This window comes from Phoxinus phoxinus (genome assembly GCF_949152265.1).
Source record: "Phoxinus phoxinus genome assembly, chromosome: 5".
Classification (NCBI taxonomy): domain Eukaryota; kingdom Metazoa; phylum Chordata; class Actinopteri; order Cypriniformes; family Leuciscidae; genus Phoxinus; species Phoxinus phoxinus.
The window spans coordinates 29,291,520-29,313,115 of NC_136880.1; the positions used below are offsets into that span (position 1 = coordinate 29,291,520).

The 21,596-nt window shown below is 36.7% G+C and overlaps 1 protein-coding gene across 4 annotated transcripts; it reads right to left on the reverse strand.

Moving 5' to 3' along the window:
- Positions 1–11: 11 nt before the first annotated feature.
- On the reverse strand, positions 12–21,356 carry smarcd3a (SWI/SNF related BAF chromatin remodeling complex subunit D3a). 4 transcript variants are annotated; one of them, XM_079613493.1, is made up of 14 exons: positions 21,119–21,354; positions 16,644–16,831; positions 14,677–14,766; positions 12,004–12,046; positions 10,520–10,642; positions 10,307–10,429; positions 9,702–9,797; positions 5,647–5,748; positions 4,145–4,306; positions 3,950–4,047; positions 3,368–3,503; positions 3,066–3,188; positions 2,726–2,827; positions 12–1,343 (listed from the first exon to the last, which is right to left on the reverse strand). In XM_079613493.1, exons 1-14 carry the CDS (start codon positions 21,128–21,130, stop codon positions 1,290–1,292), a joined length of 1,452 nt encoding a protein of 483 aa, XP_079469619.1. In that variant the 5' UTR covers positions 21,131–21,354; the 3' UTR covers positions 12–1,289. The 4 variants fall into 4 exon arrangements, with proteins under 4 accessions (XP_079469619.1, XP_079469618.1, XP_079469621.1 ...); XM_079613492.1 differs by lacking the exon at positions 21,119–21,354 and adding an exon at positions 19,069–19,293; XM_079613495.1 differs by lacking the exon at positions 14,677–14,766 and having other exon boundaries at positions 21,119–21,356.
- Positions 21,357–21,596: the final 240 nt, after the last annotated feature.

The window sequence follows — 21,596 nt, forward strand, 5'->3', positions numbered from 1 at the left end:
AAGAATCAAAATAATGATCATGATTTTATTAATCTTTTTCAAAATGTCCTTTACAGACACACACCGCACCTGTATTTAAATAAAATACAGAACACAATAAGAATGTATTGTAAAAAGGTAAAGGGTCAATTAATGCATCTGAATATGAACACTTTTTGACATTCATGTATACCAGATTTAATTCTCATTTGTTACACTTGTGCATCAAGCACACCTCAGGCCACAGGAATACATGCCATCACTTACTTACGTGATGAAATATTCAGTAAAATTAAGTAATTTATTAGCATTCGCAATGATGATGTAACTGTACTTAACCTTTGGTTAATGCTTCTGGTGCATCTCAGTGATTTAATAAGGCAACAAATATAAAAATAAAAACATTTCTGAATCATGCTAAAAAAGAAACCCCTAAAAAAACAAAAATATTCACATGCAACATGCATTATTGTTTTTTCAACACAACATATTTATAACACATTTTTTGTTTTACCGGCATTTAAAGCCTCTGAAAATGAAGACATTGTCAACCATCATTTATAAAGATTGCCTATATGAGAAATCATGTTTAGAGTCTAACAATTCACAAAAATCTGTATTGTTAAGACAAGTATTCACAAATCAGAATGATTTAGCATATTGTAGCATGAATCTTTAGTGTTAATTTCCATTTATAGAACGTATCAAAATGATGACAATAAATGTCACTTATTGCAAATAAAGTTAGCTGGCTTATTTTAATCCAGTGGATTTCTTCATTAACTCTTTTTGCACAGTGCAAATTTAAAGACAGAAAAAACATAGAAGAAAGCTGCAAGAAGAATATGGCGTCATATTCAAGCGGGTAGAAAAAAAAACATGACAGATTTAATATCTATACTTACATATTAACATTTGGCATGTCATTAATGGTTAAAATGATTTCACAGGCATCAAAGTTTCATTCGTTGTATTTTTACCTTTCCAAGAAGAGAGACAGTATCATATCTGCACTTCATGTGCATCACAAAACTGATAAACAATTATAATAGCCGCTGTATTTGTGTGTAGTCAGTGTGAAAGTGTCATTCCCAAGCTACATTCTTAAATTCATTGTACTGTGAGATTATATACATTGTACATTAAACAAACATAAAATAAGAGTACACTTTTCATTGATTAAAATCAGTCCAAACCTCAATACTGAGAAGGGGGTCTAATACTTTCATGTCCATTAAAAAACAAAACTGCCAGTGTGGAGACCGCCAGCATAAAAGTGGCCACGCCACTGGAGAAACAGATTAGTTGAGTTAAGTGGTTCGCAGTGCTAAAGCTTGTTCTAGCTCCTGTCTTCGTTGTTGAATCTACATAACAGAAAAAAACATACATTTGTAAATGAAAAGAGCAAGTGAAATGATCACTTTTGATTCTGACATACACTTCCTTTGATAAGTGACATATCATTTAAATTTAAAATAACTGTTTTTTATTGTTTTATTGTAGTTTATTCCTGTGACGGCAAAAGCTGAATTTTTAGCATCATTACTCCAGTCTTCTATGGAAGCTTGCTTCCGCCACAGAATAAAAAACGTAAAATATAAACGTAAAATTGCACATTTTTATCTCACAAAAGTTTTACTTTTTTTACTTTTTGCAAATTGCAAGATATAAACTCGCAATTCTGAGGAAAAAAAGTACAACTTTTGTTCCAGACTTTTTTTCTCGAGTTTATATCTCGAAATTCTGAGATAAAAATTACCAATTTCCTTTTTACTCAGTGGCAGAAACAACCATCCATAGTCTTTAGAGTCACATTATCCTTCAGAAATCATTCTAATATGCTGTTCAAGAAAAATGGATAACTATTATCAATGTTGAAAACAGTTGTGTGGCTTAATATTTTTGCAGAAACCGTTATCATTTTTTTTTTTTGGATTATTTGATAAGTAGAAAGTATAAAAAGAAAATCATTTATTTTAAATATTATACATTTATTCACTGTCACTTTTTCTTAAATCTTACTGAGCTGAAAGATTATGTGTATTTTCAGTTAACTTTAGTCAGATGCATTTACATTGTTACTGTGCCTCAAGATGCAATCAACTGAAACAGTGTCTGTAAAGGTGTGAACCAAATGGCCCATACAGACGTATGGCCTATAGAAACTGATGGGTGTGAATGTCAAAGAAACAACATTGCTCAAAGTAGATTGCAGTGTAGATCAATCTCCTGTGGGAGGTTCTAACAGTTTTCCTTTGTATGTAGACCTTTTGTCTTCATGTATAAAGTTCTGTCACACAGTTTATATCTGTAATTTTATATCTTGCGAAATTTTATATCTTGCAAATCTGATGCGAGTTTATTTCTTGCAATTTGCAAAAAGGAAAAAAAGAAAAACTTTTGTGAGCTAAAAATGTGCAATTTTACGTTTATATTTTACGTGTTTTTTTTTCTGTGGTGGAAGCAAGCTTCCATAGAAGACTGGAGTAATGTCACACAGACAGAACTTTGGGTTAAGATTTTTTAAAGGCCGACAAGCTTACATCGCTGCTGAAGGATTGTGCTACACTACAACCTTCTATAAATTCTTCTCCCCACAAGAACTCTGGTCAAGCTTACTTATTTGATGTATAAGAAAAATCGGATACATTGGCCAGCCACCCTAACGACCGCTCGGCCAAATACAGCAAAATCTAACAGAGCCCAAACTTTTGTATCAAACACGATTCAGTCATGTTCCCCTCACCTTGCAATAGAAGTAGCGACTGACAGCTTCCTGAGACCAGGGCTGGTTATAAAATTCTGCTCTTCTCTCTTCCTCTGGATTACCAGCTGTATCTGTCATCAACTGCAACCAAAAATACATCCAATCCAGTTCAAAACGACAAAAAAATAAAATTTCTTTAAAAGCAGTTACATCCTTTCCCCCACTAGGTGTAGACATTGTTTCAAAAATGTTCAATGTTTAACTTACCGTATACAAACCTGATTTGGACATGCATAAAGGCTTTTTTAAAAATATATATTTGATATAATAATACCGTATGTGCATATGATTTAGAGCAGTACACATGGTTAACATTCACCTTAAGATCCCGGTTCTGGGAGCAGATCCAGTCCTGGATGTAGCCTTTGGGGTCTCTGGAGAAGCTGAGCATGAAATCCCTTTGGATCTTAAGTTGGTTGATGGACTCGATAGTTTCATGGATCTAAAGGAGAAAAGGTGATGATGTGAATTTAAACTATGAATGTACATATGTTATGCAGAAACTCATGCCATAGGGTTTATATATGGAGTTAAATAAAGCAACATAATGATAATATTCAAATGATACATTATTTATTGCCAAGATCTCTCTCACATTTGAACAATAAAGCTCCTTCTGACCTTGTTGTCTAGGGATGCAATCTCTTGTTGATTGGCTGTGGACAGCAAGAATCCATTCATCTGACTCTTAAGAGGATCATCAACTTCAACATCAATGTCATAGCAGGCTGTCTTCTTCTGGTCATTTGGATCCACACTGATCAAATAAAAACAAAAAAAGGCATTTAAAGGAACAGTTCACCTGTATATAGAAATTCTGTCATTAGTTACTCACTCTTATGCCATTTTAAAGCTATATGCTGTTATTTTTTCAAGTGTAACACAACAATACATGACAACTTTGTCCTTTTTGGAGACTCACACAATGAACTTCTGTTGTGAGGAAAAAAACTATTTAAAGAATATTTTTTAAAAATGATGTTTTTTCTTTTGCAGTATTCCATAAAAAAATAACAGAATACAGGTTTGGAACAATATGAGGGTGTGTTAACAACAGAATTCGTTTTTTGGGGAGTGAATTATCCCTTTAAATTCTAAAGTAAATCATCCCTCTAAAAGGTACATTTGTGTCACAGGCCTTAAAACTGCTATTGTTTGAGGAAACAAAAAATGGAAATACATTGTACATTTTTGACTAATTACCTAATAATATGATTGATCACGATAGGATCCGGCGGTAGCAACAGGTTGGTTAGTCGCTGAGGGATCTCGCAGAACTTTAGACGAGGACAGTCGAAGATCTGGAAGAAATAAAAAAAATTATCAGGTATGCTTATCAGGCAAAATGTTACCACCAAAATGAAGAGAGTATTTTATTTGACAAAAGTATGTCAGTGCCTGCTGGAAATATTTATCACAGTTGATGTACTCCTTTTCATGAGGATCCTGCAGCTTGTTGGTCTTGACGTACTGCCATAATGCCTGGATGATGCAGGAGCGGGTTTGAGTGTGGATGCCAAGGAGACGTGCGAGACGAGGATCCAACTTAAACTGAGGAGGCTGAAATGCACAAGGAATAAAAGAAATGAAATAAACGTATTCAGAAATATCTGAACAGAGCGGTGCAGTTATAAAAAAATCACATATTTACTACATTATCCCTACTACAATTTCAATTCAGTATACTTGAGTAGCTGACATAACATGTCAATGCGCTTTATTCAACAGCAAGGTTTTAAGTTCAAATTTATGCTACTGTTAAAAAATGTGGGATCAGTAAGACTTTTAAAGAAATTAATATTCTATTCAGCAAGGATGCATTAAAATGGATGCTGTCCTTTTGATATTTCTATTCATCAAATAATCAGTTTTCAACATTGGTAATCACAAGATTATTTTTTTTACATTGATAATGACAAAGATGTTGCTTGAGCACCAAATCATCTCATTAGAATGATTTCTGAAGGATCATGTGACACCAAAAAAATGTAGAGTAATGATGCTGAAAGTACAGATTTGCCATCACAAGAATAAATAACATTTTAAAATAAATGTAAAAAAAAATTCGATTGAATACAATTATTTTAAATAATATTTTTTTTTTTATCAAATAAATGCAGCCTTTGTGAACATAAGAGACTTATTTAAAAAACAAACTTTTGAAAGGTAGTGTATATACAACATGAGGGAACCTGAACTTCTTAGCTGCTGTAAACTATTTATTTTATAATGACTTCACAAGTTCATTTAAATTCTTCTGTGTGACAAATCTATAAAATATAAACTAGTTTTAGATAATGATTATAGCATGTGGTTCAGCTAGAAACAGGAGATTTCATGCTAACGACACAATTGCAGATGTTTTTTCACGATTTTAAACTCCATTGTTTAAAAACATAGCTTTAGTTTTCTAACAGATTGAGCTTCTTCCCATCAGGATGTAGTTAGCAAAGTGAAAACTGCTGTAATTAAATGAGCCATTTACTCACAAGCCACTGTATAGCTACTTTAGTGAATAGAGAAGGGCAATCAAACTTTTAGGGATTAATGACTCCACTATAGGTGTTAACAGTGCTTTTTAAAATGGAAAAGACCAGCTTAAGCTATCATTATGCAGATTCATTTCTAACTGGTGTCTTTCTCAATACATTTATTTGGTGCTACACATTTTTGCAAAATAATTGCTACAATAAATGTAGTTTAAAATAAATCAATCTTTATTTTAAACTTTATTTCAAGGTTTAAATTCGATTTTGAATCCCACATTTTTAGAGTGGCCTCCAACTTTTAGACCCCAGAGTAGATTTTTCACATAGTCATTATTTAAAGACTTTAAAGACACATAAAACCAACTACGGCATACAAACCGTCTAGTAATAATCCAGCATTCCTGCACGCACCTGGTAATCCAGCATGAGCAAGAGGGTACAGCGCACATTCACATCGCCGGGCCTCTTCACCTGGAAGCCATCGGTCTCCTGGGTCGTAGCGGTGCGGTGCCACTGTTAGGATTAAACACATACGGAATCTAAGCAAAAGGACTATAATATATAACTGCGCTGCGGCACAAGATGTGCAATACAATTTTAAACTCAATTTTTATATCAGTAGTGTTCGTCTGTGTTAAGGGTGTTTTGCCAGGTCATGCAGTTGCTAAGATGTTCTTAGTGGTTGTTAGAGTGTTGCTATGGTGTTCAGAGTGATTTTTTAGCAGGTTGCTATGCAATTGCTACTTGATTTCTAGAGTATTCTGTGTGGTTTTCGGTAGTCTCTATGATATTCTTGTTACTAGATACGACTGGGTCCTTTTTTTAGTGTTTTCTTCAGTCTGTGGGATTTTTGCCCATTTTATTGCACACAAGGCGATAATCGTAAATCTGACTTTACTTAATAAGCAGAGCTACACACCCAAAATTAAAGGGATAGTTCACCCAAAAATGAAGATTATCCTACAATTTACTTGCCCTGAAGCCATTATAGGTGTATATGACTTTCTTCTTTCAGCCGAACACAATCAGAGTTCAATTAAATAATATCCTGGCTCTTCCCAGCTTTGTAATGACATTTGAAGCTCAAAAAAGCCCATCCATCCATCATAAAAGTAATCCATACGACAGCAGTGGGTTAATAAATGCGTTCTGAAGTGAAGCGATGGGTTTTTGTAAGGAAAATAACTACACTATTCAATGTCATTACAAAGCTGGGACGAGCCAGGATATTATTTAATAGAACTCTGATTGTGTTCGGCTGAAAGTAGAAAGTCATATACACCTAGGACGGCTTGAGGGTGAGTAAACTATAGGATAATGAAAATTTTTGGGTGAACCGTTCCTTTAATATTTATGGTTATGTGTTTGTTGAAATCTACAACCCTGATTATGAGAGTGTTTCACCAGTAATATAACTTGCCTGTACATTATTATTATTGAGCCACATTAGCCATTGAAAACCTTAACACCCCCCTCCGTATGCGCTGTTTATGCACGCAGGATACATTTAAGCTTGTGAGTGAATAAAATGATTAGGCACTTATGAGATCTCACTTGCATTTTCCCAGAATCTTCACGTTTCAGCGCTATTTGAAAGACAACATAATGGCAAGGACTCACAGCTCGACTCAATTAGCTTTGCTTGACATTGGAGGTGTTTTCAATGCCGTCCTTCTACACAGGTAAATCACTCTTTTTATCGCCCGGCTCAATCTGGTGTCTGTTGTGATGAAAACCCACAGTCACCAAGGACAATTTAAAGAGCTGCCGAATGAATAAACTCAAATGCGGTGCGTACAGCCAGTTCCAATGGGCCGGAGGCACAAGGGTCACTCCTCGAGAGCCGCAGACCACTTCTGTGAATATGCCTTCCCTAAACCTGAATGTCCCTAACAAAGTGCATATAAATATTAAGTGCGTGAGGCAGCTGGGAAGGCTCCCTTGTGTAATGTAAATGCCTGAGTGTCTGAATAGCACCTATGCACAATGGTTCCTCCACTAAAATAGAGTAAAACACACTTGCTGAATACAAAGCCTCTCAGTTCAGGGTGCTGTAAAAGGTTTTTTAAGTGTTTGTCTTCCGAAATGCATTTCTTTTCTCGCGTTAATGCTGCCCAAAACTCTGTGCTGGCTGCAGTGTCATCACTCCACAGTGTCATGGGCAACTTCCTCATGTAACTGTTGCTATGGAAACCACTAAGACATGTCTTACATGAAGAATGTTTCACTGAACTTTTCATTATGACATTGACTTTTCTATTGCATTCCAATTCAATCCGTCACACAGTAGAGGACAAGAGATGCTCGTGGACACATTGAAATGTGACGATTTCACCCTGTGTTACTGTCCTCAACCTTTGAAATGCAAAGAAGACTCTTGATATTCTCCCATATTACAGTTGTGGTCAGAATTATTGGCATCCCTGGTAACACATGACCAAAGATGGCTGTAAAAATAAATCTGCATTGTTTATCTTATTGATTTTTCATTAAAAAAAAAAAACACGCAAAAAGTGTGTGTGTTTTTAGCACATCAGGGTGACTAGAAACTTGAAATTGTCTAGCTATGACTGTGTTTCCTTGTATTTATACTCCTGTGAAACAAGGCCAAATTTCATTTAATCATTCAGCCCAATGAGTAAAATCAAAGAATGTAGTTCTGATGTGCAGCAAAAGATTCTTGATCTTCACTAAATAGAAAGTGGCAATAAGAAAATAGCTAAAGCATTGAAAATTCCCATTTCCACCATCAAGGCAAAAATTGAGAAGTTTACAATTAACTAAAAGATGTTTAGAATCTGCCTGGAAGAGGACTTGTGTCTATATTGTCTTAATGCATGGTGAGGAGGAGAGTTCGAGTGACCAAAGCCTCACATATGGAGAATTGCAGAGATTAGTTGAGTCTTGGGGTCAGAAAGCCACAAAAAAAAGATCAAACAGCTCCTACATCACCACATGTTGTTTGGGAGGGTTTCAAGAAAAATCCTCCTTGCTCATCCAAAAATAAACTCTGGCATATTCAATTGTCAGACATGACTGAAACTTCAAAAGAGACCGGATTCTAAGGTCAGATGATTAAAAAAAAGAAAAAAAAGAAGAGCTTCTTGGCAGCAAGCCCACCAGTTTTGTGCAAACAAGGATTGAAAAGTACCCATGGATCTTTAATGTTGAGGGACTATTTTTTTGCTGGAGAGCCTGGACATCTTGTTCAGATACATGTATTCTAGCAAATACCAACAGATAAAAAATCTAAACCTGACTGCTTCTTCTAGAAATATAATATAATGGGCCGTGGTTGGATCTTCCATCAGGACAATGATCAAAAAAAGAAAAAAACAATCAACACAAAAAATGTGTCACTGAGCACAAAATGAAGCTTCTGCTATGGCCGTCCCAGTTCCTTGACCTGAAACCTATAAAAAAAAAAATGAGTGGGCTGAACTGAAGAGAAGAAGCACCAACATGGAGTTGTGGGAATCTGAAGGATCTGGAGAGATTCTGTGTGGAGGAACGGTCTCTGATCTCTTGTCAGGTGTTCTCCAAACTCATCAGGCCTTATAGAAGACGACTCAGAGCTGTTATCATGGCAAAAGGAGGTTGCAAAAAGTATTTAGTAAAAGGGTGCCAATAATTATGGGCAGCGTGTTTTGGAGAAAAGCATTTATTTAATAATGTGATTTACCTCCCACTGATCTGTATGATGACTGGATTGCTCATTGCGTTCTAAACTGCCAGTAGGCGGTGAACCCACCGGAAGTGTTCGAGCGGCCATCTTACTATTCCCTACCGACAGAGGCCATCATTGTTTTACAGCCAAAACACGATTTGCAGCGTCTCAGTCTCACAGGATTCATTTTATGATATATGTTAATTAATTTTTACTTCAGATGTTATCTGTAATGTTTATGGTCTTTTTTTTTTGAGAGGACAAGTCATATATTGAAATAGTTAATGTGGGTGTGTCAACTGCACACTTCCGACAGAAGGTAACCTAACACAAAAATGTATGTACATAATTATGGAGAAAATATTAAACATGAACATATAGCTGTGTTTAGTTGCATAAATTGATTCGAAAAGCCTATACAATAAAGCCTGCAGGTATAAAAACGATGTGTCATTAGGCTGTTTTCTCAGTAAATTCACTTAATTTCCTATTAATGCTATAGAACGTGTGAGCATTACTAGAGAATACCAATATGGCGGCATGGTGGCTTCACTTTTTATGACGTCATGAGCAACACAGTTAACTTAAATGAAAGGTTAGATTTTTGCGAATATTTTGAATGAAATATCAAAAGGATAAACAATGTAGATTTATTTTTACAGTAATCTTTGATCATATTTACCAGGGGTACCAATAATTCTGACCACAACTGTAAATGCTTTCAACTTTTGTTAAGATTGAATATCAAATATGGTTCGGCAATGGTTTATTGTCGTATGTCGAGTGAGTTAATGCTCACCTCCACTAAGTGGTTGTCAGGGCCGTATAGATCCTTGTCCAGCTCAATAACAAGGCTCTTAAAGAAAGATGAAAACTTCCTCTTTAGTTTTCCAGGCTAAAGTGCACAGGGAATAAAAGATACAAAATTAAAGGGACTTAAAAAGAACTAGAAAATTGAATGAAGCCTAAACAAAGATTAGCATCAGCAGAATAATATCAACAAAAAAAACTATTAAATTAACATAATTAAATTGTCCCATGCAATTAGAATAGATTGCATGCATTGAATAGATTTGTTCTAGCCTACAAGCTTAAATAAATGTTATGTATGCTAGATGCAATAAAAAAATACTAAATTGGATTCGGTTATGGTCAATGAAAATTATTCATGCATTGATTAAACAGCAACTGATTGCACGCAATGAAATTAAGTTGTGACAAAGTGGTCAGGAATTGTTACATTTGCTCATTTTAATTAATTTAATTGAACAAGCAGCAAAAAAAAATAAAAAAAATTCTGACTAACATTTAAAATAATAATAATAACGATTGTTCAAGACAAATTAATTCAACACTGCATTATAGAACAGATGGTAAGATTATGAATGCAAACTCAGTGCTTACATCATCCAACAACTTGCCCTCTACACGCAGCTCCCAGGATGCAATGCTGCCCTCCGAGTCTTCTGCGTCAGGTTTGGCAGGGTTGTAAGTGTTTGAAATGTACAATCGCAGCTTCCGCTTTTGCTAGAACAGAAGAGCACATTTTCATGTCGTAGTTAACTACCGGTATGTAAAATCTCACTATAAATGTGTACTTTAACTGAAATCACATACCTTCATTGGTCTTTTGAGGGCTTCCTGTATATCCACCCTCTTCCTCATAATGGTTTGGTCAAGTTTGCGCTCAAAGGCCAGGAGGTCCATGTACGCCTGGGACTCTGGCACCAGTTCACGGATCTAATGAAATGCATCACTCATTTTAAATGTTTTCTAAGCAGTTTGATAATATTCAACACATAAAGTGTATGGTATAGTACAATATTTCCCATGAACCATTAACTCTCTGTTTTTTTATAAATCTCAGTTATGACTGAAGATGCGGCACTAAAGCATAGCGCAGTGGTTTTCAGCTGGTTTTGTTTCAGGTCCCAGATTTTGGAAGATTAAATGGAAACTAAAAACAGTATCAAATTGTTTTTTTATTGTGCACCAATATATATATATAAAAAACATGGGTATATTAACGTTATTATTATATTTATATAAGAAATATTATATTAATGTATTTTTATGATTTTAAAAACTAATTTATAATAAATGATAACATTCAATTATAACATTATTGTATTAATAGAATTATTGTATAAATATAGTATATGCAAAATTATTAACAAACCTGACAATTGCCAATTTTGGTTTGACTTTCAATGGTTTCATGCTCTTAGCAGACAAAAACCCACTGCCTAAAACACATTTTATCCTCAATGCAAGTGAACTCATATTTAGTATGATTTTTTTTTCTTACTACCTTAGAATGAGGAAATGATTTGAGGTAAAACTCCATTAGTATTATAAAGAGTAATTATCCATATCCTGATTCTGACAATACCCTAGTCTATATTTATCAAAATTCTAGGCCTATATTAAAGCCGCACCAAATCAGCTATTCTTTGCGAACATCAAACGATTAAGATTTCACCATGCGTTTGCACCACTTTACCAAGTCAATGACAGTTTAACATTCTGATTCTCATTTGATACTTCTTGTTACTGAAACAAATCATGTATGTCCTTGTGTCACACACAGTAAAATTGTAACTTGACTCTCTCCGGATTTTCACAGTGTTGCATCATTCTCTCCATCCCATGTGACCACCAGTATTTTACAAACCCCATCACAATGAATTAAGACCTTTTGTTTTGCATGTAAAAAGCCCTACAAAGACATTAGGAGGATTGCCCATTTCAATTCCTGTTATTGTGGCGTATTACTGCGTCTCATCCCGATGGAGACATTTTACCTAAATAGTCGTGTTCCTGCACACAGCCTACTTCTCCATGCAACCACACACACCATTACATTCCTTGGGAATCAAACCCTATTCCACTGACAGAAAACACCAAATACACAAGAGAAGTCTTTGTGACACAGTGGAGTCCTCTTACTCACCCCCTTTCACTTTTTTACCCCCGGGAAAAAATTAAGAACCCAGCACAATTACCTGTACTGTGCGATCACTCTTGACATGGCACTGAAAATTAAGAGATGAATAAACAAACACAGACAAACAGATAAAAGCAGCAGTGATGGACCTCACCCTCTGAGGGAGAATCTTGTCTGCCATTTTTCTTCTCTTGGCACTACGGATGGGGGAAAACAGAGAGAAAGAGAAAGAAAGAGAAAGAGAGAGAGGGAGAGAAAGCATGTTACTATGGTGACTGATATCAGAGTCCACAGGCCATCTGCTGAATAACTGGGACCTATCCAGACGTTTTTCCAGCTGTGTGTGTGTTTGAGTGTAAGTGTGTGAGGAGAGAGAGAGAGAGAGAGAGAGAGAGAGAGAGAGAGAGAGAGAGAGAGAGGAGAGAGAGAGAGAGAGAGAGAGAGAGAGAGAGAGAGAGAGAGAGAGAGAGAGAGAGAGAGAGAGAGAGAGAGAGAGGAGAGAGAATATAAGAGGGAAAAAGACAAATAGAAAATAACACTATTATAATTATGGGAGAGGTTTCTTGCTGATTTAACATCTGGCAGTCTCAGTTATTGTAAAGGGGACAGATTTCACACAGGACACGTTCTTGCATTCAAAAATCGAAAGATGTAACTGTCTCGAAACCTCTTCATTCATGTCACAAGATGCTGAAAGAACAGCAAGACATGCACCCCCTTGCCTTTGTTAACATACCATACAAATGTTTGTCATTTTTACAGAAAGGGACTGTAAAATGCTACAGGAAAAACCTATGAACTTTTTAACTGCAAGTTACCTTACCATATACAGTTAAAAAGTGTAAATGGTTTAAATGTTGCATTATATGTCATTTTACTGTAAAATCTTTCAAGATTATTATTATTATTTATTTTTTTTACCATAAAATTTACTGGGGGGAAAAAACAGTATGGACATTCCCAGGAGTCCCTAAGTGACATCACATCTGTGATTTGTGTCACAATTTATGTAACTTAGTTAATATTTATTGCATTATTTTATTATATTGTTTTGTCTTTTTGCGTATGAACCTGTGCACTGTATTTTCAAATAACTCTGATGCATCATGTGGCTCTCTGTTTTACTACTAGTATTTATGGTGGTTATTACTTAAGGTAAAAAACTGATTTTTGGTATCACTTAGTTCAAGTTCACACTTGTAGTTCAGTTCGGTTCGCTTGGTTTGTGACAAAAAACAACAACATTTAGTCCCGGTCTGCTTAGCGTTCACATTGGCATTTTTAACACCAAACCTAAAGATACCGAAGGCACAGGGAAGGGATACGTTCACAACCTGATTGGTCAGCTTTTATGACGTATGGCCTATTTTGAGATTGAACTCGCCTTACAGCCAAAGCAATCCTGTGCGCTGGGATAAATGCTCTTGTTGTATGTTGCGTAGCCTACATATGATGGTATTTTGACCAGCAGAGAACGTGAGCTTATAAAATGTGTAAAGGAGTCGAAACAGTGGCGGGAATCCCTCTGTCTCACACTCACACACACGGTTCTAAAGCCTGTACCGAACTGTGACGGGAAACATCGCGACAATGACGAGAAAAAACAGGTGCTAGAGAATTCTTGTCCTTTTTAGGGTCTCATCTTCCTGTTTTTGGTTCGTTTACATGTCTTTGCTCCTTGTTGCCTTCATATTTCATTCGAACAGCACCAGAGTTCATTTGTTCACTTGTTTGGTGCGCACCAGGGTTCGGATGGCAGCGTTCGCACTTATTCAAATGAACCGCACTAACAGAGCAATCACACCAGAGTCCGTTTTAATGAACCAAACATGCCAAGTGTGAACACCCTTAATGAAATATACCGTTAAAAGTTGAAAAATATACAGGCACCAATATGTCATCTTGTAGTACTGGAAACATTGTCAAAATGGATTTCAGGCAAATACAGCTGATATTTTTTTTACTGTAAATTTAATGAGATATTTGTGTATCAGTGTAGAAAAACAGTGCAGATCAACATAAGAACATGTCCTGTGTGAGCAGCCCATAACATTTGGGAAACCAGATTTTTGCCTTCCAAATGTCTGAAAACACAGACTTCTAAAATGTAATTCCCAGCATCAATTTGGACCACAAAATCTGGAGTCGCATCCAATTGCCGTTTACAGAAAGACGTTCCCAAACATAATGCATATAATTCGATAAACTTTTTCCACTGACAGACATGCCACACTCCTACGGACACCGAGAGCTCCTCAGGTCCAGAGCCGAGGAGCACATGACCCATTTGGAGCAGGAAATATCTGTCCACATTCACATCCCCATTCCTCTGGAGAATAAACTTTCTCATGGTCCGACTCGTCCACCCCAAGCCACACTGCTCCTCCGGGAGAGGCTGAGAAGCGGAGACCGAGATGCAGTGGGGGGAGAGTAAATGCCTCATCACATTTTCTTGATTAATGCATTTAGATGGAAAAAAAATGTGTGTTACTGAACGTAAGGCAACAATAAGAGAGAGAAAATTCTGAATTAACACAAACAGCATGACAGAAGGGTCATGCAGTCCGCATTCACAGCTAAAGAACCGCAAGCGCATGTTCTACATCACATGCACTGGAACAGGACACTCATCCTCAGGTCATGTTGACTATTGTGTCCATTTAGTGAAAGTTTTTTTTGAGGGGGGTTTACTTTAATCTGTTACCTCAAGTGCACACATGCATTGGGGGAAATATGTCAAGTTTGATGCTTCAAACGGGAACAGATCAGGCAGCGACATGTCCATCACAAACTGTCAAACTAACATGCAGCAGAATAAATAGCCTACTTGGATCCAATTGCAGGATCTGACTGGGCTTCTCTCATGTCCATCTGTCTCACGGATATCTCATTTGTTGCTGGAAATCCAAGTGGTTTCCTATAGGTTGATTTGGGGTACCTCTAGTTAGTTACTTAAACAGTAGAGATGCATTATAGATGGAATAACATTGGCCGATATTAAGAGTTTTATTTTCCCGGTAACAGTCACTATTGTACACGTGTATATATATATTATACACAATATCTGACTATATTCAAAGGTTTCAGTTGAATTTTTTTTTTATTAATGCAAATCAATGCAATAATATGTTAAAGTTGATCCAAAGTGACATTAAAGACACTTACAATAAAAAAATCTATTTGAAATAAATGCTGTTTAATAAACAGCTGTATATATATATTAAATATATTAATATAATATATATATATAATATATTAAACAGCTGTTTAATAAATGCTGTTTAATATATTATTGATAGAATATAATCTTGAAAAAAATGCATCAAATATATCACAAAAATATTAAGCAACACAACAGGTTTTCAATATAAGAAATGTTTCTTGAGCACTAACTCAGCATTTTAGAATGATTTTTGAAGGATCATGTGACACTGAAGACTGGAGTAACTGCTGAAAATTAAAATAGTATTTTTGAACAGTATTTTTGCTCAAACGAATGCAGCCTTGAGTTTAATAGAGACTTTTTTTCTTACTGGATTTTTTTTTTTTTAAACCACTAATAATTCAATAAGGACAAAAATGTAATCTTTATTTAAATATTTACTGAATGGATACCCATTACAATCCATTTTTCATAATGTATGCTATATCAAGCAGGATATATGTGCATCACTATTAAATAGTATTGTAAAGCTGATGCAACTCTAGCTCAGAATGCATTAAGATTAATGTTTTGTATTTTCATAATAAAAGTCTAACATGTGTTAAACCATTTGAATTTTAAACATGATCTGCTGAATTTAGTAAGCTTCCCATTAATGATCACAACAGACACCCTTACAAGCATAAACAGTTGAAATAAAAATACAAGGACAATTACAGTACAACAACAAGACAGATGAAAAGCTGAGAAAACTAACAGCGAATTCCAAACGTCACTTTTATGCCCTTGGGAAGGGAATGCTATTAGCAGGGTCGTTTTCAATGAAAATGAGCAATGTAATCCCTTCGCGAAGGTCCCTACCACACGCCTGTTAGTGAAGTTCAGAGGCGATCGTGACTTTGAGGACGCAATTTTGCCCTTTGTGATCACATGATCCTGATGTGCATGTAAAACGTTTTTGAAGCAAATGCCACAAAGAGAGCAGTGAGAATCAATCAAGACATAAAGATTCAATATATGATGCTAGGTCTTATTGGCTAGAACTCGAATATCTATAAACAAATTTTGATGTCAAGCTAGTAAACAGTCCAGTTCTGATTATAAAGTGTCAGTGACATATCTATGTGCCATTTAGTACAGCCTGTACTTGGACATATGAGACAGTAATGCACTGCATACTTCAGACTTCATTTCAAGTGCTCTGCACTTCTGAGTAGATAGGGAACTGTGATCCTCACTTTTAAAATGCATTAGATGTAAGTGTGCCTAAGTGATTACTTATGATAACTGTGTTTACTATTAATATTCACCAAGAAATATTTTGGCATTTAATAGCGATCAAAATGTTAGTGTCTAAAGTTAGAGCACCTGAACTAGCCAAACATAATATTCCAGTCACTAGAGATCGCTATACTTGGTAAGGGCTCCCAGGCGAATTGTAGGAGCAAAGAAAAATACTATAAAATCGTAATAAAATTTCATACAGGCATTAAGTAGTGCATCAAAACCAATACGCCCAGTTTGCCCTCAAGAAAGGCTCAGCGAATACATGTCTATTATTTCTCATCTGTTGTGTGCACAGAACTAAAATCAACATAAAAAGTGAGAGGTCAGAGAAGAGTGTCACTCACTTCCTGGGACGGTTCTGGACAGGGGGAGGTTGCACAGGCTGGGTCGGGGCAGGACGTTTTCGGTTGGGGTCGAGGGCTGGGTTAGGCATCCCTGGTCGAATGGGCGGTGTTCCTCCATATGGAGGTCCAGGAGGACCCATGGGAGCTCCTTGATGGGGCATCCGTGCCCCTGAGGTCATCCCTGGACGCTGTGGGGGTGAAAAAAAAAAAAGTAGAGTAAAGGTCAGGTACCAAAAAATGTCTTTGTTGAACTCACTTGACGTGTTATAGGAAGTTTCCCCCAAATATCTTTGACACACAATAAATATGAAGATACATGTGCACTTATTCACAATTAAAGCAAGTTCACATAATACACAAAGACCATTTTACGCTAAGGCACTACAGGGTGCTGTAATGAACTCCTTCTCCAGTACCCGCAGCTGAATTAGGCCAGGGCCTCTCGCACCTGTGCCTGTCATTTCTGAAGCGACAGCTGCTCGCTCTCTACCGAAACACAGAGGTGCTGGGAAAGTCAGTCAAATGCAGTCTAAAGGGCAACTGTGCAAAGTGTGATGTCAAATATCAATACATACATTGTCCTTTCTGCCATTAGACATTAAACAGAGAATATATTTTTTTCCATTTTTCCAATATAAACCTAGACTGATTTTTATTGGGAAAAGTGCTGTATAAATAAATCTGATGGGAATTGAATAGAAATCACAATAAATGTAAATTTCACAATAAGAATCAACTCGTTAACAGCAGTTAATGCAATAGCTAAAATTAAATATGTATTATTGTGAATAATTTTACAGTACCGGTATATATTATTCTAGGTTATTGTTCATTTATGCATGCACAAATATGCAACATTTTTGTTTCACAAATCTGTATAAATTATGATTTAATTAATAATTAACAAATTAAATGCAAATTAAATTTTAACATCATAGCATATATACTTACAACATATTATAACATAAAAACAACAGTATATCTAAAAAAAATACTTAGATTAATAAGTGCTGTAAAATGTTGTTCATTGTTGTTCACAACACCAATCAATTAATGTAAAACAAAAATAAAAATTAACCTCATTGTGAAGTGTTACTCGACTGAAACGAGCAATTTTATCGTTTTTGTCCTGTTATTATTTCTCAGTTCAGTTTGTGTGCTGCAGAGGAGATTTGAGGTCTGTTGTTCATGACTCATAATGGCAGAGTTGCAAAGTCCCTGTGACTCTGGATGTGCACCAAAGTTGTGGAAACATCCAGAATGTGAGCCAACGTCCCCAGCTCCAGTCCTCCCTACAGTGCGGGTACAGTACATCCCTGATGGAGACGATCCCGTATGGTGCGGTGACCCTCATGACCCGATCATCGCTTTCCAAAGTAGGCCAAGCTCCAGGGGTGTCCAGGCCTGGTCCAATCTCAGAACATCTGAGTGAAGAGGCAGTGGGATGTGAACATGTGGACGCAGCGGGAACCAGTGCAGGTCTCTGCCAATCCCTAGCTCTCAAGGTCGCAATGGAGGTGTCCAGGGCACAGGAGGAGACTATCACAGAGGATAAGTTACAGAAGAACACTTTCTGGACTTAATAACCATGTAAATCTTTACTAAAAGGGAAAATATATATCAATGGGTTTGTAGTGGTTCAACCTGGTAATAATGAAAAGGTATTTAACTCATAAACTGATAAACTAAAAACTAAATAAAAAATGTACAAGGTCAGTTAGCAATCATAGGCCAAGTGATCTTTATTTATAAACCATGGAGATCACCAGAAACCACCCCTTAAAAGCCTGCATTCAACCCCAATCCATCCACTGTGGAATACAAATAATAATACTGGAACATAGAGGGTCAGTATGTCTTGAAGGTTGTTTTAGCAATAAGCCTCTAGAAATAATACCTTGTATTTGGTTTGATATCAAATAGCACTTCAAAATAGTTGCATGACCACCAAAAGTTCTCAAAAGTCTCCATAACCTTTATTCTTCCACATTTGTAAGCAGTAAACACCATGAAACATACATCAAGTTTGCTTCCACTACATGTTCAGGACTGAATAAAATAACACAGCAGGATATTTAAGTGTGATCTACCCTCAGGGTGTTCCTGATACACACCCTCCTGCACACACAGCAAAAGAGCATCCTTTATTTCATACTGGTACTCGTCCCTCAAAATACAAGTATCTCTCTTACTTCCAGCACCGGCGTTTCTCTTTTCTTGTGTATCCTCCTTCATTTGTTAAACACAATAACCTTACACCCTTTCTCCTACACTCTGTCCTCCTCAGCTGTTCCTGTTTTTTCTTTTTAATAATCTAGATAAAAATGAGCGGTAACAACGACTGCATCTTAGTTCTCCCGTGAGCAGAGCCACAGAGCTATTGACACGCTTCCACATGCACAAACACACTCACTCACTCACTCACCACTCCATGGACGAGAAACTCAAACAGTTTACTCTTGGTGGCTTTACGAGCTCCTCCGGCAGAATCCTCCATGTCCATTTATAAAATCCCCAGTCCCTCTTTTGTTTCCTCTATTCCTGGGTACCTCTGCCACTGTGCGCTTCCCTCACTTTTCCTCTCCTCCAAAAGAGAGTGCTCCCTCCCTCCTTCTCCTCACTCTGACGTTCCCTTTCTCCACTCTCTCTCTCTCTTTTTAAAGCATGTCAGCGTGTGGCCAGAGTCGAGTCTCTCTCTCTCTCTGTATTAGTGCAGCTTCCCTCACAGACTCTGGGTTGGGAAGGATGGGGGGGCTGTGAAGGGGGCTGTCGCTGGACCACCAATGTGTTGGGGAATGCCGCTGAAAATAGTGACACACGGCAAGCAGGACTACCAAAACACAGCCATTGTGCTGTTCCAATGGACAGTTATGTGGCGGTAAATTAGTACCTGTGTGATCTCAAAGCTGGTTATTAAGTCCGAGAATTACATCATGGTAAAGTCTGAATGACTAACCATAGGGAATCTCTGAAGGAATGTTTTTACTAGCAGGGTTTTGAAGAATTGTCTGTGAACTGCCCTAATGGGAATACTTCGATTTTGTCTATAAGTAAGCAATTAAAGGGATAGTTCACGCAAACATTTTAATTCTGTCATCTTTTACATGGCGTTTCAAATCTGTGTGGTGTTCTATCTTCTGTGGGACACAAAATATATTTAGAAAAACATGAGGTCCAAACAACATTGGTCCGCAGTTAATTTAGCATTGTATGGACAAAATTTCATTTTGCATGAACTTTCCTTTTAACCCAAGCCCATCTCTGTTGGATTTAAATATGCTGCTAAATCTTTCAGATGGTCCAAACAAACATTAAAACAAAAGATGAGATATTATTGCATAATATAATGTTTGTCAACTAATACATTACATTTTTTTGTAGGTTTGGGTACAAGTTGTTCAGTAAATCATTGAAATTCAAGATTAAAGTAGAGAGATTAAAATGTTTTAAGTTACAAATAATAAAGTGGTATTTTTTTAATACCACTGATAATGAGGAAGAGACTGTGATATAAACATCCAAATATGTAAATTATTCATTATAATACCCAAATATGTAAATTGTCATAATTGTTTTTACTGATTTGCATAAAGTTTTGCACTGTTTGCACCAACTAAGCACTATTACAAAATATATTACAAAAACTATTACAAATACTATATAGAAGAGGAAGAAAAATATATTTCTGTAGTAGAAGACCCCCTTTAAGGACCCCCATAAAGGCTAATACAGAAGAATGGCAATGCCCCATTCAATCGAGTGAAAGGGGTGCTGCAGAGGGAAAACAGGCTCTGGGAAGCTGTGAGCTCAGTTGTCCAAATGCACACACAGAAAATGTGCTTCAAAGATCAATCATGCTCCTATTAGTTAACTTATTTTCAGTATGGTTAGATAGCCTACATAGTTTCTAGTCATGGTCTCTTTATGAGAAAGGCACTGAATATCCCGTACATGCACTAAAGGAGTAAATGTAATGTTGTATTGCTGAGGTACAGGCCACTGGAATTACGAACTTCAGTATTGCAAACAACACTGTCTGGAAGCACAGACACAATGCAATGCAGATGTTGTGCTAAACAAGGACGTTCATCAGCAGTGTATACAAGTTAGATGATACATCAGTATCAAAGCAGCTGGAAGAAGTTTTGAGACAGACTGTTGTTGATCATAACCAGATATGGTAATTCTAAGCTATTCAAAACTGTGCATTCATATGGGTGCAAAAAAAAGATGATGCATTCCCTACATAATAACTGAATGACAAGAGCAATAGTTCAATAGACAGGTGTCAATTAAGCGTTAAACTGTTTATAGTCAAATAACATTGGCAATTATTATCAATGCATAAAAAAAGCTAAATTACAATAGCGTAGACGTCTGAATAGGACTCTCGTTGCAAGAAATAATGAATGCTGAAAACGCATCTGAGATTGAAGCGGATAATGACGCTGTGAGCGATGGCGTTGCATTCATACCTTTCTTTCCATTGCTGCAAGTTTGATGCTCTCAGTTCAGCTGAAGAGGTGAAACCTGTAAATTACACGCGGTGGATGTCCAGCAACTTCCTCGTTGTTCCAGACAGATTCTCGGCTACTCCCCCCTCCCCTGGGAAAGAGCGCTGGATGGAGGGATGCAGGCGAGGAAGGCCCCGTGTCTGTGATTTCAGTCGGGCTCTGGCGGCGGTGAGTGCGGCAGACGCAGCAGCGCAGGCGCGGGGATCGTCCAACACAAGCGATTCAATGAAGGTTTAAGGGAACGTCGTCAAACTACAGGAAAATGGAAGCAATTTGTACATTTCGGCCAGATAACTATAAATGTACATTATCGTATTAAGAATAAAGGATTTTTTTTCTGTTCACCACCGAGATGAACTCAAATGCACAGTGCAACAAAAGAGAATCTTTCCTGTGTAAATACTACAAGGTTTTTAGTGAGACTCAAATGTGAGGGCCA

Coding starts and splice junctions, on each gene's coding strand:
- smarcd3a (XM_079613492.1), bottom strand. CDS start 19,146: ATGGACATGGAGGATTCTGCCGGAGGAGCTCGTAAAGCCACCAAGAGT. Junction 14,767..16,643: donor GTCCAGAACCGTCCCAGGAA/GTGAGTGACACT, acceptor ATCAACCTATAG/GAAACCACTTGGATTTCCAG. Junction 9,798..10,306: donor AGGGCAAGTTGTTGGATGAT/GTAAGCACTGAG, acceptor TGTGCACTTTAG/CCTGGAAAACTAAAGAGGAA.